Raw genomic sequence first — 14,354 nt, forward strand, 5'->3', positions numbered from 1 at the left:
TTAACAACTAGAAACACACCTTTACATGGAGTTGGTTTAACGTTCCATGACAAACTAACGTACTTTAACGTGCATTTACAAATCGTCCATCCTTTACACGGCTGTCATGTTATCCGTGGTTTCCGCCTAAAATACCAGTTAACACTACTTTAAAATGTGAAGGGGGAAAATATTATATTATATTATATTATATTATATTATATTATATTATATTATATTATATTATATTATATTACGGTCATTTTGTAAGGATTTATATCTCCTTCAGATTGCCAGTCCTGCGAAAAACGTTATGCAAATGAGCACAGGATCATGTTTCCCGCCCCCTCGGTCATGTGACGCAAACATTTGAGCATGATGGCGGCGCCTATACAGAGTCTGCTGAATGAAATCTGTGCATCAGAAGACCCTATCGAGGAGCTCAAGAGCCTCCGGACGGCCGTTTTATCGACGCCCGTGAGCGGTTTAAGGCAGGCGGTGTCTGGAGCCCGACTGGAGATCATATTCGCGCTTTTAAACACAAATGACAAGTGAGTATTGATAGTGCTGAGTCAACAGGCACAATAAAGCTACTGACTGCACACTAATACCTATATAAATGAACAGTCTGAGTCGTTCTATATATATATATATATATATATATATATATATATATATATATATATATATATACACATATACACATATACACATATACACATATACACATATACACATACACACACACATACATACATACATACATACATACATACATACATACATACATACATACACACACACATATACATACACATATATAATTACATACATACACAAAGACAGACAGACAAATACTAACACACACACACACACATATATATTAAGTAATGGATCATGAAGTCTACATAATATTGCAACTTAATTAGATTTTAGCCGCTTTAAGGATTGAAATAAAATGTTCAAATTATTTTTAAATGCCACAAAACTTGAAGCAACGTTTACATTTACTGTAGATCTGCATGTGTTGAATCAAAAAAATAAAATGTACTTATAATCCATATATTATTACTCAAAATTATGTCCAGAAAATGTCATGTAAAACTAAATTCGGACTGTTTTGGGTGCAGAGAGCAGATCGAGGTGTGTGTGGAAATCCTGAGCCGTGTTCTGCAGGCTTTAGAACCCGTCCAGCTGGTTCAGAACTACAAGACGGCGCTCCAGAGTGGACTGAACCATCCGGACGACACGGTCAAAGTGCTCACCCTCACACAGGTCAGTGGCACAGGTCCGCAACACAGTGCAATAGGTCACACTCACTTTTTTAGCTGCCTTTCCCCATTCATTTTTCTCATAGGTGTTTTAAAAAAGTCTTAAAGGGCGGGTCTAATGCTATTCCATGCATTCTGACTTATTTACACTGTTTAAGAGTTGGATTCTCATGCTAAACATGGCCAACATTTAAAAAAAAATTAGTTGGACGTATAACCATAATGAGTATTTCTATGCCAAATACACTCCTTCCAGATTCAAACAAGTTTCAGAAAGTTTTTTTCGAGTGTGGCCATGTGTTACGTCAAAATGGGTGGAATTCCTTGTATGGGCGCTTCTCCAGGAAGAGGTTACAAAAGCTGTCGCCAGTGCTTTGTTTTTAGACCACGAAATCAACAATGTCACTAAAGAAGAGTGTGTTTCTGGTTGAAGGAAAGATAATCTTGTTCAGTTTCCCAAATAACCCAGCGTTAAGGAAACATTGATGCAGTTTGTTTTTCCGGAGTTGTGCAAGTGTGTGTGTTTGTTCCCGGTCACGAGTCGAAACCGCAAGCGGTGAGTGAAACGGCATCAAATGTCTGTGTTTTGTCGGTTTGTGTTGAAAACACGAACGTATAGTGAAGCTAAAGTTATCCAGGAAGGGATAATGCCACGTGTGTGTGTGTGTGTGTGTGTGTGTGTGTGTGTGTGTGTGTGTGTGTGTGTGTGTGTGTGTGTGTGTGTGTGTGTGTGTGTGTGTGTGTGTGTGTGTGTGTGTGTGTGTGTGTGTGTGTGTGTGTGTGTGTGTGTGTGTGTGTGTGTGTGTGTGTGTGTGTGTGTGTGTGTGTGTGTGTGTGTCTCTTTAGCTCCGCCCACTGCACTCCTTCACTCCGGCTGTGTGTAAAGGGAGAAGGGGACATTAAAAACATACATTTTAACATTCAATTTTGATGTTAAATCCACTATTGTTTTATATTCTTTAAAGTATTTAATGCGATTTACAGAAAATGAAGAGTAATCCATTACTTTACTTTATCATGGGAAAAGTAATTAAATTACATATTAGATTACTTGGTAATTAATTACACCCAACACTGGGAACAAGGGAAATAACTACAGTCTCATGAAGCATTGTAAACAGCATAATTGATATATTTAATATATTGATATTGATGTATTAAAACAATATATTTTAAGTTTATTGCAAAATATGCATATCAATATATTTTGAGAGAGTAAGGAGACCGCCTCAATTATGTCATTTGCTGGATCTAAAGAGCTCTTTTGATGCGTTTTGCTTGTCGCAACTTTCTGATTGGTGGAATTTTCATCATGGGTAATGTAGTTTTTCACCATGAATTCCACTGTTAAACACAAAATGATGCTAGCTTCAATGGAAGCAAATAGCATCGATTATTGTTAAAAATCAGTTTCCCTATGGAGAAAATGAAGGGTATTGTTATTTGCGGTATTGCAAAATCATGGGTTATGTCATTTTTCACCAGGAACTCTGCTGTTAAACTCTAATATTTAAAAAATAAGTTGACAAAATGCAAGCTGATGTTTTCCACAAAGGCATAAACCATTGATTAACAAGCTCATAGCTCACAGTCTGTCTTTAAAAGTTATTATTCAGAATCAATTCCCCTGTGGGGTAAATGAATGGGATTTTTACTGCTGCCCTCTAATATACAGGTTTACTCTTTCATTTCATTCATCCATCCGTTGTGTGTCTGTGTCCACAGATCGGCCGTGTGGCTGGTCAAGCTGATGGAGTGACCCAGATGCTGAACAGCGCAGAAATCCTGTGTGATGTGATTCAGTGCATCAGCGCTGAACGCATCGCTGTGGCCAAACAGGTACTGAGACCCGCAATGCAACATCTCAACAGCAAAAAGAAAACAGTCAAAACATTATGTTGAAGTGGGTTTTTGTCCCTTTATTTGTGTTTCTTTTGTTTTTGTTAGGCGATAGCTGCCCTTAGTAAACTCAGCAACACGAAGGCGGGGCTTGATGCTTTGTTCCGATCTGATTTGCTGAACAAGCTCAAGGATGTGATGCTCACCAGTGACATCATCAGATACAGAGTTTATGAGGTGCGTGGTAATCGACGGATGAAGGAGGGAACTTTATGAGAGATTTGAGCTTAAAGGAGTAGTTCAAACTTGTTCAAAACCTGTATGAGTTTCTTCTGCTGAACACAAAAGAAGATATTTTAAAGAATGTTGGTAACCAGACAGTTGATTTGTCCCCATTGACTTCCATAGTAGGAAACAAATCCTATGGAAGTCAATGGGGACCATCCACTGTCTGGTTACCAACATTCTTTAAAATATCTTGTTTTCTGTTCAGCAGAAGAAACTCTTATAGGTTTTGAACAAGTTGAGGGAGAGTAAATGATGACCGAATTTTCATTTGAGGGTGAACTATTCCTTTAATTGTGTAAATGTGTGTCCAGTTGATCGTGGAAGTGTCCACGGTGTCTCCAGTGTCTCTGGGTTACTGCGCCAACAGCAGTTTAATCTCACAGCTGCTGGAGGAACTGACCGGAGATGATGTTTTGGTCAGGTAATGATCACACACACACACACACACACACACACACACAATGCAATATAAGACACATGTATGCCTGCCTGCAAATATAAATATATCTCTTTTCTCTTTCCAGAGTAACTGCTATAGAGATGGTGACCAATCTGGCTCAGAGTCAACATGGCCGTCAGTATCTGGCACAGCAAGGCATCATGGATAAAATCTCCAACATGATAATCTCCGCAGAATCCGACGCCTTCTCAAGCCTTTACCTTCCAGGTGTGTGTGTGTGTGAATGTGATCGTCTAATTCAGACAGCTGTGGAAAAACCTGGAATAATCCGGGAATTTTTATTTGATTTCCAGGTCTATAAATCTTAAGAAGCCATGATTGTTTATATTCAGATTGCTGAAAACGTAACTATTTATTTATAAATCCTTATAGAGTAATCATTGGAAATGTCATGGAATTTGACCAGTAAAAATTTAAAATTTTGTTGTTGTTATTATTAATATTGTTTGTGTTTTTGCAAACATGTTATAAATGCATTTTTTTTAAATATTATTCATCATTATTAAATCCTAATATTATTAGAAATGGTATGTAAATTGTAAGTTTTTTGTAGTTTATTTACTGTAAATGCAAAAAGATTACATTATTATTTACATATTTTACAGCATTTTAAATATAGACCATTTATATTCAGCAATTTACATAACATTTCTAATAATATAAGGATTTAAACAGTGTAATATTTAAATATTTATTATAAAATTATGTATTTTGGGGCTGCATAGCTGCAGACCAGTCAGGGTGCCCATGACCCCTGTCCACTGCCGAATCATGTTTTCTTTTACAACACGTGGATGCCCGGGTGTGTGTGCGTCGCTTACCTGGAGAACACATGGCACCAGGATGCACTACGGGAAGAAGGCAAGCCGGCGGAGGCAGTTCGGGGTCCTTGGGTCCTGCCATCCATGTGGATGTTACTTTGACACGTACCACCCACCTAAGCATTGTTACAGACCATATATACCCTTTCATGGAAACGGTATTCCCTGGTGGCTGTGGCTCTTTCAGCAGATAATGCGCCCTGACACAAAGCAAAAATGGTTCAGGAATGGTTTGAGGAGCACGAGTTTGAGGTGTTGACTTGCCTCCAAATTCCCCAGATCTCAATCCAATCGAGCATCTGTGGGATGTGCTGAACAAACAAGTCCAATCCATGAAGGCCCCACCTCGCAACTTACAGGACTTAAAGGATCTGTTGCTAACATCTTGGTGCCAGAGATCACAGCACACCTTCAGGGTCTAGTGGAATCCATGCCTCGACGGGTCAGGGCTGTTTTGGCAGCAAATGGAGGACCAACACAATATTAGGTCATAATGTAATGCCTGATTGGTGTGTGTGTATATATATATATATATATATCACGCACATAATTATATAAACACAAACATTTATGTTAGATGTGATTAATCACGATTAATCTATTTGACAGCACTAAAATAAACAATTTATGTTCAGACATTTATATTTAACTTTTTTCAGTGATTACTGTATAAATAATAATAATAATAAAACCTAAGAAAAAGAAGAATATGCACATGTTTTATTATTGTTTTTGTTTTAGGGCTGGTGAAGTTCTTTGGCAATCTGGCGATCATGGATAGCCCTCAGCAGGTCTGCGAGAAGTACCCAGTATTCCTTGAGGTAGTCTTCTCCACGGCGATGAACCTTGACCCCACACTGACTCCTGTTGCCCTGGACACGCTTGGAGTGCTCGGCGGTACCGTGGAGGGTAAACAGGTCCTGCATAAAACAGGTGCGTTAGTGAACGCATCCACAGAAGAGCCATTCAAAGCGAGTCATGGTTATGTTTCAGATCACACAATAAGTTACAAAATGAGCCACTTCAGCTTGTGATTCTTATTAAGTGGGGGTCGTTTTTTAGGATTCTTTACCTAACTTAAGTCTCCGAGATCCTGACACCTTGCACTTCTGAAGACTCCAGGTAGTTTGCAGTTCTAGAAAATGGTGGCGCTGGCGACTAAAGATGGTTTCACACTTAATTCTTCACCTTAATTCTTAATTATTTTGCTGTTAACATGTTTTTTTCTTCACCACCTGTTTTTGTCTGACCCTGCTGACCCAATGAGCATGTTTTTTTTATTTAGTACTGTCCTGAATAAGATATTTGACATAAAAAATGTTTACATATAGTCCACAAGACAAAAAAAACAGCTGAATTTATTGAAATAACCCTGTTCAAAAGTTTATGAACCATTGATTCTCAATCCTGTGTGTCGTTCCCTGATGACCCACGGCTGTTTTTTGTTGTTGTGTGATGCTTGTTCTTGAGTCTCTTGTTTGTCCTGAGCAGTTAAACTGACCAATGTTCTTCAGAAAAATCCTCCAGGTCCTGCACATTCTTCAGTTTTCCAGCATCTTTTGCACATTTGAACCCTCTCCAGCAGAGACTGTATGATTTCGAGGTCCATCTTTTCACACTGAAGTTATTGAGGGACTCAAAAACAACTATTGAAAAACGGTTCAAAGTTCACTGAAGCTTCAGAAGGAAACATGACGCATTAGAGCTGGGGGGTGAAAACTTACTGAATTTGAAGATCAAGGTAAATTGTACAAGTTGTACATTGTACAAGTAGTTGTGTTTGAGTCCCTCATTTGTCCTCAGTGTGAAAAGATGGATCTCAAAATTACACAGTCTCTGCTGGAGAGGATTCAAATGTGCAAAAGATGCTGGAAAACTGAAGGATGTGCAGGACCTGGAGGATTTTTCTGAAGAACGCTGGTCAGTTTAACTGCTCAGGACAAACAAGAGACTCAAGAACAACCATCAAACAAAAACTAAATAAACTAAAAAAAAAAGATATTATGTAAAATATTTTATCCAGGACAGCACTAAATAAAAAAAAACATGTATTTTGTATGATCTCTCTTATTTAGTTCAAATTATTCACATTTTCACAGATTCTGGTGGTTCACATACTTTTTCTTGCCACTGTAATTAAGTGTTATCTAAGAGAAAATTGCTTTCATATGTAAGTGAAAGGGACATAAACTCTTTAGAATTGAATTAAACCGAATCAGAATTGACTTGAGTAGCTTTGGATAAAAGTGTCTGCTAAATGCATAAATGTAAAGTTTGCGAATCAGAATCTGTAAATCTGCACTGATACCCAGCCCTACTAGTAACAGTGACGTGTTGTCTATCACAGGTGAGAAGTTCATATCGGTGTTGAAGAGAATCAGTAAAGTGGCTTTCGAAGGAGCCACTGAACTCCGAGTCAGATGTTTGGAGGCTCTGGCGCAGCTGCTCACGTTACCTGTAAGTGTGTGTGGGTGTGTTTCCTCGTAGGAGCAGGATTTGTGTTCAAGTGTTCCTGCGAAGCATTTTGGTCTGAAATATTTGTGGTTTGTGTAGGTGGAGCAGCAGACGGATGACCTGTTGCTGTTGACCGAGTCGTGGTTTAACTGTCTGAGCTCTCAGCCGATGGCGATGATACGGAACATAAGCACGCAGCCCTTCCCAGAGCTCCACTGCAGCGCACTACGAATCTTCACGGTGAGTTGTTCCAAATGACGCACTATGTACTATATACTCAACTGTGTAGTGTATACATTGTAAAAGGTTCTTTTTTGTCATTCAACATCGGAATCTGAAGCCCCTCCCCCTTTGTGTATAATTAAAGCTGTGACTTTGTGCATGAAGTGCTTTTTTACTTAATTAAAGGGATAGTTCACCCAAAAATGAAAATTAGCTCATGATTTACTCACTCTCAAGTCATTGATCTATTTTGGGCCGCCATGTTTCTACAGTAGCCCTAAATGGACAAACTGCTCTACAGAGTGCTAACTACTCTCTGCTGTCTCAGACAATGTCATCTTTGTCCTGTGTTGGCCACCGTAGCTTCTCTATGTGCTTCAAAAGGGACGGGGAGTGGTGCAATTCGCAACCTCACCGCTAGATGTTGCTAAAATGTACACACTGCACCTTTAAGTGGAAGTTGCTCTAGTCTTTTCTTCCCTATTGTGATGAATATCTGAGTGAAACGACTTCACGAACAAGAACAAATGTAGGGCGGGATTTGATTTTGTCCATGGGGAATAGATTGGATGGTTGTGGTTTGCTATTGGTGGATCTCATGTGAGTGACAGGTTTCCCCGGCCTAACGCCATCGGAGAAGAGATGTCACTGCAAGAGGGAGGGAACATTTTTTTGATTAAAGACTATGAGGGTACATGAATAAAAAAAAGATGTGCATGGATAAGTCATTTATAATAAACACTACAATATTCCATAAACAAGGCTTGTCAAATTAGATTTCATGGCAGCTTTAAGCATGCCAACCATGAAAAGTGTGTCTGTTGCTACATGAAAATATCTGCGTGTTTGACAAATATTGCACCTAATCCACTTCATGTGTGCTAAAGTACAGCAGAAAGGGTCCAACTTCACATCACCGTTTTCAAGACCTCCCAGACTGCCAGCAACAGATCTCACCTTTAGTGTGTGTGTGTGTGTGTGTGTGTGTGGTGATCTCTTGAAATGCATGCTTACGTTGTTCTCCCCACTGTTTTGCGTTCAGGCCATCGGCTGTCAGCCGTGGGGTCAGCAGCTGATGATGGACACGCCAGGATTCGTGGAGTGGGTGATGGATCGCTCTGTGGGGACGGGAAAAGAAGTCAAGGATTGTAAGTTTGAGCTGGTGGGGGCGTTGTTGAGCTCCTCGAGCGCTCAGCAGATCTTTGGAGCACACAATTACTTGAAGCTAAGAACCTACCTGAACGAGGGACCCTATTACCTCACTGCCGTGTCTACAGTCACCACAGAGGGAGCCGACTGACACACACACACACACACACTTTCATACTTCAGTAAGAGTAACATTTTTTTCCCTAATGTCAAAGGTTTGTTTGTCGAGAGCAGATAAAATGTGACCAAAAGCTCTTAGCAGCTTCTCATAGAGCACTTAACACACACAGCTGTTCAACTCTTTATACTTCTAGATGTTGAATTTAGTTTGGATTGTAATTTGTTGTGCCAATAAAAAGAACATTTGAGTGGTTTATTGCTGATATGTTTTGATGTATGTATTTTTATATACTAGTATTCAGCAAGGGTGCAATACACTGACAGTAATGACATTTATAATGTTGCAAAAGATTCTATTTCTAATAAATGCTGTTTTTGTGAACTTCAAAAATCCTGAAAAAAATGTATCATGGTCTCCACAAAAACTGTTTTCGACATTGATTATAATCATAAATGTTTCTTGAGCAGCAAATCCTCATATTAGAATGATTTCTGAAGGATCATGTGACACTGATGACTGGGGTAATGATGCTGAAAATGCAGCTTTGATCACATGAATACATTACATGTGATCATATATTCACATAGAAAACAGGTCTTAAAAATTGTAATATTTCACAATTGTACTGTTTTTACTGTAGTTTTTCAAATAGATGCAGCCTTGGTGAGCATAAAAGAATTTCAAAAACATTTCAAAGTTTGGTGGTGTTGATAATTTTTGTTGTTTTAAACACAAACTTGCCTCCACAATATTAGGCATTTATACAAGGATTTATTCTGACGGAGGTTTTTTTGTTTGTGGAGCGTTTTATCGTCCTCCAAATGCAAATTGTAAGTTTGATTGCTTCGAAACGTAATAGAACAACTCTTTTCAAAAAGACACATGTTTGAGCAATCATTCATGTCCGTTTTGGACTCCAAAATGAAGTATGTGCTTTGGCCAATCTACCATTCAACCCAGAAGAGAGCAATATTGAGTTATTATGAAGTGATAAAACTAGCTTGAGCTCCACTGTTAAAGAATACGCATTTATCCGCCAGATGTGACTGAAGACGGCTTAAAAGATGCAGAGGATCAAGGATTCAGGGTTGAGTTTTACTGGTGTTGCACACACATGCAATTTTTACAGCCTCACAGAGGTAAATGTACAAAATAACATTACAAATACAAACCAAAAAGGTATTCTTTCACACATTCATAAAATCATACAATCTCTTTAGAGGCACATTGGTGACGTGTACAGGGAAGTGGCACTCTGGAAGATGGGAATGTTCCATTTCAAAGCTTTCCAGTGATTTGAGAAGAGCTGAGGGTGGATCTCAATCAGTGATCATGAAAACAATATCCTGCTATTTTCTAGAACAGTCTGAGCAATGCATACGGTCCGAATGCAGAGTGTTTGATTGGCCAGGTAAAAGTGAAGGTGTAAATTCAGTTACTCCTTCAACACTCACCTGCTCCAACTGTTCCTGAGACAACGCTTAAATAAAATAAAAAAAACAGCTGCCGTTGAGATGAAGGCTGGTTCTTCCAGTTCACTTCAGTGGGAAAACGTATCAAATATCAGTATTACCCGACATACTCTCAAAATCTATCTTAAAGGGATAGTTCACCCAAAAATGAAAATTAGCCCATGATTTAGTCATCCTAGGTGTATATGACATTTTTCTTTCAGACGAACACACTCAGAGTTATATTAAAAAAGTCCTGGCTAATCCAAGCTTTATAATGGCATTGACTCGATGGTTCGTTTTTGAAGTCCATAAAAGTGCATCTATCCATCATATAACTGCTCCACACGGCTCTGAGGGGTTAATAAATGATAATAATAATCATTTGTTACATTTATATAGCGCTTTTCTAGGCACTCAAAGTGCTTTACATGGAAGGGGGGAATTTCCTCAACCACCACCAATGTGCAGCACCACCTGGATGATGCGACGGCAGCCATATTGTGCCAGAACGCCCATCACACACACCAGCTGATTGGTGGAGAGGAGACAGAGTGATGAAGCCAATCAGGATAGGGGGATGATTAGGAGGCCATGATGGACAGAGGCCAATGGGCAAATTTGGCCAGGATGCCGGGGTTACACCCCTACTCTTTTTCCGAAGGACATCCTGGGATTTTTAATGACCACAGAGAGTCATGACCTCGGTTTAACGTCTCATCTGAAGGACGAATAAAGGCCTTCTGAAGTGAAGCAATGCATTTGTGTCAGAAAAATAGCTAACTTCCGGCGGATTGCCGTACGCATCGATTTACGATGAAAGAGTAACCCTTGAACCCTTGACGCATGCATATTGACGAACGCAGAATCGCTGAGGATAGAGCAAAACGTACCGCTGACCACCGGAAGTGAGCTATTTTCGTCTATAAAGTTTTGAATATGTATATTATTCTCACACAAACTCCCCACTTCGCTTCAGAAGGCCTTTATTAACCCCCCGGAGCCATGTGGAGCAGTTATACGATGGATAGATGCACTTTTATGGACTTCAAAAACAACCCATAGTCATATACACCTAGGATGACTTGAGGGTGAGTAAATCACAGGCTAATTTTCATTTTTGGGTGATCTATCCCTTTAAGGACCAATAATCAGTTGCCTGCGTTCACATTGTTCGCATGTAAAAAAAGTCCACTGTCTATTACACTTAATAGTGTGGCGATGCATGAAGCACCATTACACAGAAGTCACTTTCAAACGCGGCAAATCAGAGCGGAGAAATGCTACATTCCACGTCGCCTAGATACGCATGACTGGATTTCACTAGGAATATCCACTTAAGTCAACTTAAAAATGGTTCACTTATAGTTGCGCATTAAAACTGGCTGGAAAACCATAAAGGGATAGTTCAGCCAAAAAGCAAAACAGTGTCATTATTCGCTCACCCTCATGTTGATCCAAACATTTTGAATTAAAAAAACCCTCTTTTATACAGGTTTGGAATAACATGACGGCAAGTAAATAATGACAGGACTGTTGACGTGAGAATGTGATGTAATGAATAGTCTTTACTAATACTGACTTGACCATTGATTGGTTGATTAGATGTCAATACTTTGGATAGATCACACGCTTTATCCTCCCGTCTGCTTTGTTCTTATCCAGCCATTTCCCACAAATGAATATGGTCGTCACACCGTTGGCAGTGTTTGTAATCTCGATCCTGCTCAGGAGCCAACCGGGACTGAGTCCGGAGTTATCGTGCTCCACACACACTCGGAGCAGGTCGCCCATGTCCAGCAGTTGTAGAATGAACCGGTTCGTCTGGCCGCGCTCAAACAGGTTCCGGAACTTCTGGCAGAGCTGCCTCCGGCCGGAGTCGCCGTTGGAGCCGAAGATGGTGATGAAGACGTTGGCGTCGGTGCCTGCGCCCTTCTCGTCGCCGGTGATAACGATGGCCTCGTATTTCACAGGTACGAGGCTTTGAGCCTTGCTGGTGAAGCTCTCAATGAACTTTTTGCACTCGAATGTCTGGAACTCGTCTCGCTTTGAGGAGAGAGGGATGGCGACGTCACATCGGAAGATGTACCTGAGTGAAAAAACAAAGGACAGGTTAGGGATGGTAAAGAGCATGCATTTACTTAAAGGTCCCATGGCATGAAATTGTCATTTTATGAGGTTTTTCAACATTAATATGAGTTCCCCTAGCCTGAATATTGTCCCCAAGTGGATAAAAATGTTGATCGGTGTAAACCCGAGTTCTGGCTGTCTTTCTCTGCCTTTGAGAAAATGACAGGCCAGACGAGCCAATCCTGAAGTCTCCTGGTTTGACGTCCAAGCAGGAACGGTTACCTCCCTTTCCTCCGCCCAGAGAATCTGGCACGCCCATGCAAACGCTCGAGAGATCATTGCTTGTGAACGAGTGAATGCTGGCAGTTTCTCAGTGTTTGGATGTACAAATGAAAACAGAAGTCTTTTTTCAGTTCCTTCTGATCTGTGATCAGTGATTTCTGATGTGTAGCTAATTATTTATTATTCGTGCACACACTGCGGCTTCTCTCTCTCCCGACAGAGCGGTGTTTTCGTGTTTTCTATCTTGTGAGTCAGTGTTTTTGTACGTCCTCGTCGCGTCTATCGGTTCTAAAATGTGCATACAGTCATGAGTTTCTGCTCAACATCTGCAGAATAACATCTTTAGAGATAAACCTCACACACGCCGAAGCTCGGGCTGCACTGGCCGGTCAGCCTCCAACATCCCCGACCCCCAGTACTGCATCTGGCCCACAGCGGAGGCACCAAACGCGGCGCGAGATTAAGCAGAAGGGGGGTAAGCGTGAGGGTATCTGGGCTAGCCAGCCTAGCCCCACAATAAACTGGATTACATTCGATTACTGCTGTTGTGTCTTTGTTTGCGCTGTGTACTCAACGCACGTCACTGACGCTTTTATTTTATTTTAAAAATAATGCTATTATCAACACTTACTTTTAACTCGTTCATCTCGACAGCTGTAATGGTACTTTGCATGTGTTACAAAGTTGGTAATAATGATGAAGACGGACTCGGCGTGGGACTCGTGTTTATTCAGAACTCTCAGATACAAACACAATAAACTCGCGCTGACTGACAGCGCTCTCATAACTCAGTAGTTACTATAAATAACTTTGTTAGCAATCGCTGAGCTCAGTCTCTGGTACATTAGTGCTGTCCGGTTCGCGAACGATCTTTCTTTTGAACCGGTTCTTTTTAGTGAACCGAATCAGTTCACCAAATCGGACTGAATCCAGTCAGCGCTGATCCATAATTTACTAAAGTTACTAACTTTCTGACATGAGTGACAGTCCCTCCGACTAGAAATAGACTAATAACCTGAAGTATATGCTGTAACTACAACAGTTCAGACATGCTGAGAACTGATGTGAAGTGAACTCAGGTCCATCCGTCTCTCTGGCAGCAGCTCGTGCCTGCTCGTGCCTCGTAGACCTCGTTAAACCACGCCCCCTCCGCTCATTTAAAATGCAAAGATGTCAGCCAATCACAACAGTGGGCGTTTTTACTGAAGTCTCACAGCAGACACGCCTCTGCTGGCGACCAAGATGGCGGCGCGAGTAGATCGCGAGGCTCAGCGTCTCTCCAGATTCTGCAATTTTGCGGTATTTTTCTTGTTCATCTCGGGTCTGTTCGTACAGAACAGTTGTGCTTTTACATCGTACACCCGTTGTGAGCTTTTGGATATTGGTTTGCGAATTTCCGACAGTTTTATGGACAATCTTCAACTCCTTCCTGAGATCGCTAGGACGCCCGAGGCGATGCGCTCTGCCCGGCCGGGCGGAAGTGCTAGAAGGCGGCGCTGTGATCGTAAACAAAGGCGGGGTAAGCGTGGAGGTCTAAGAGCTAAGCTAAGGCTAACTCCTTACCGGCTCTCTTTACCCAGCATTTTCCTTGCCAATGTACGATCGCTAGTGAACAAAATGGAGGAGATTCGACTCAGCATTACACACAGTAAGAAACTTTTGAACTGTAACGTCCTAATCTTCACTGAAACCTGGTTAAACAGCGGAATACCGGACACCGCTATTGAGCTAGCGGGACGCCACACACTCCGGGCGGATAGAACACTAGATGGCTCCGGGAAGAGCAGAGGGGGTGGATTGTGCATTTATATTAACAAAGCTTGGTGCACAAACTCTGCTATTGTTGGGAGTCATTGTTCAGCTAACCTGGAGTTTCTCATGGTTAAATGTAGACCGTTTTATCTACCGCGGGAGTTCACCTCCACTATTATCACTGCAGCCTATATT

General features: G+C 40.9%; 2 protein-coding genes across 2 annotated transcripts in view; one reads left to right on the forward strand and one right to left on the reverse strand.

The window, feature by feature from the left end:
* Positions 1-354: 354 nt before the first annotated feature.
* psmd5 (proteasome 26S subunit, non-ATPase 5) lies at positions 355-9,286 on the forward strand (the record flags this gene model as incomplete). The annotated part of the gene is made up of 10 exons (XM_079836026.1): positions 355-530; positions 1,110-1,254; positions 2,976-3,089; positions 3,198-3,326; positions 3,689-3,798; positions 3,902-4,044; positions 5,400-5,591; positions 7,006-7,115; positions 7,212-7,352; positions 8,377-9,286. 10 exons carry the CDS (start codon positions 355-357, stop codon positions 8,632-8,634), a joined length of 1,518 nt encoding a protein of 505 aa, XP_079692152.1. The 3' UTR covers positions 8,635-9,286.
* A 2,377-nt stretch (positions 9,287-11,663) lies between these two features.
* loxhd1a (lipoxygenase homology PLAT domains 1a) overlaps positions 11,664-14,354 on the reverse strand; it is a gene marked incomplete at both ends in the record, with an annotated part of 58,820 nt that continues 56,129 nt past the window's right edge. The window contains one exon of the mRNA XM_079834610.1: positions 11,664-12,144. Within this exon, the coding sequence (XP_079690736.1) occupies positions 11,664-12,144 (481 nt within the window). The remainder of the gene's footprint in view (positions 12,145-14,354) is intronic.

This window comes from Gobio gobio (genome assembly GCF_949357685.1).
Source record: "Gobio gobio genome assembly, chromosome: 14".
Lineage (NCBI taxonomy): Eukaryota > Metazoa > Chordata > Actinopteri > Cypriniformes > Gobionidae > Gobio > Gobio gobio.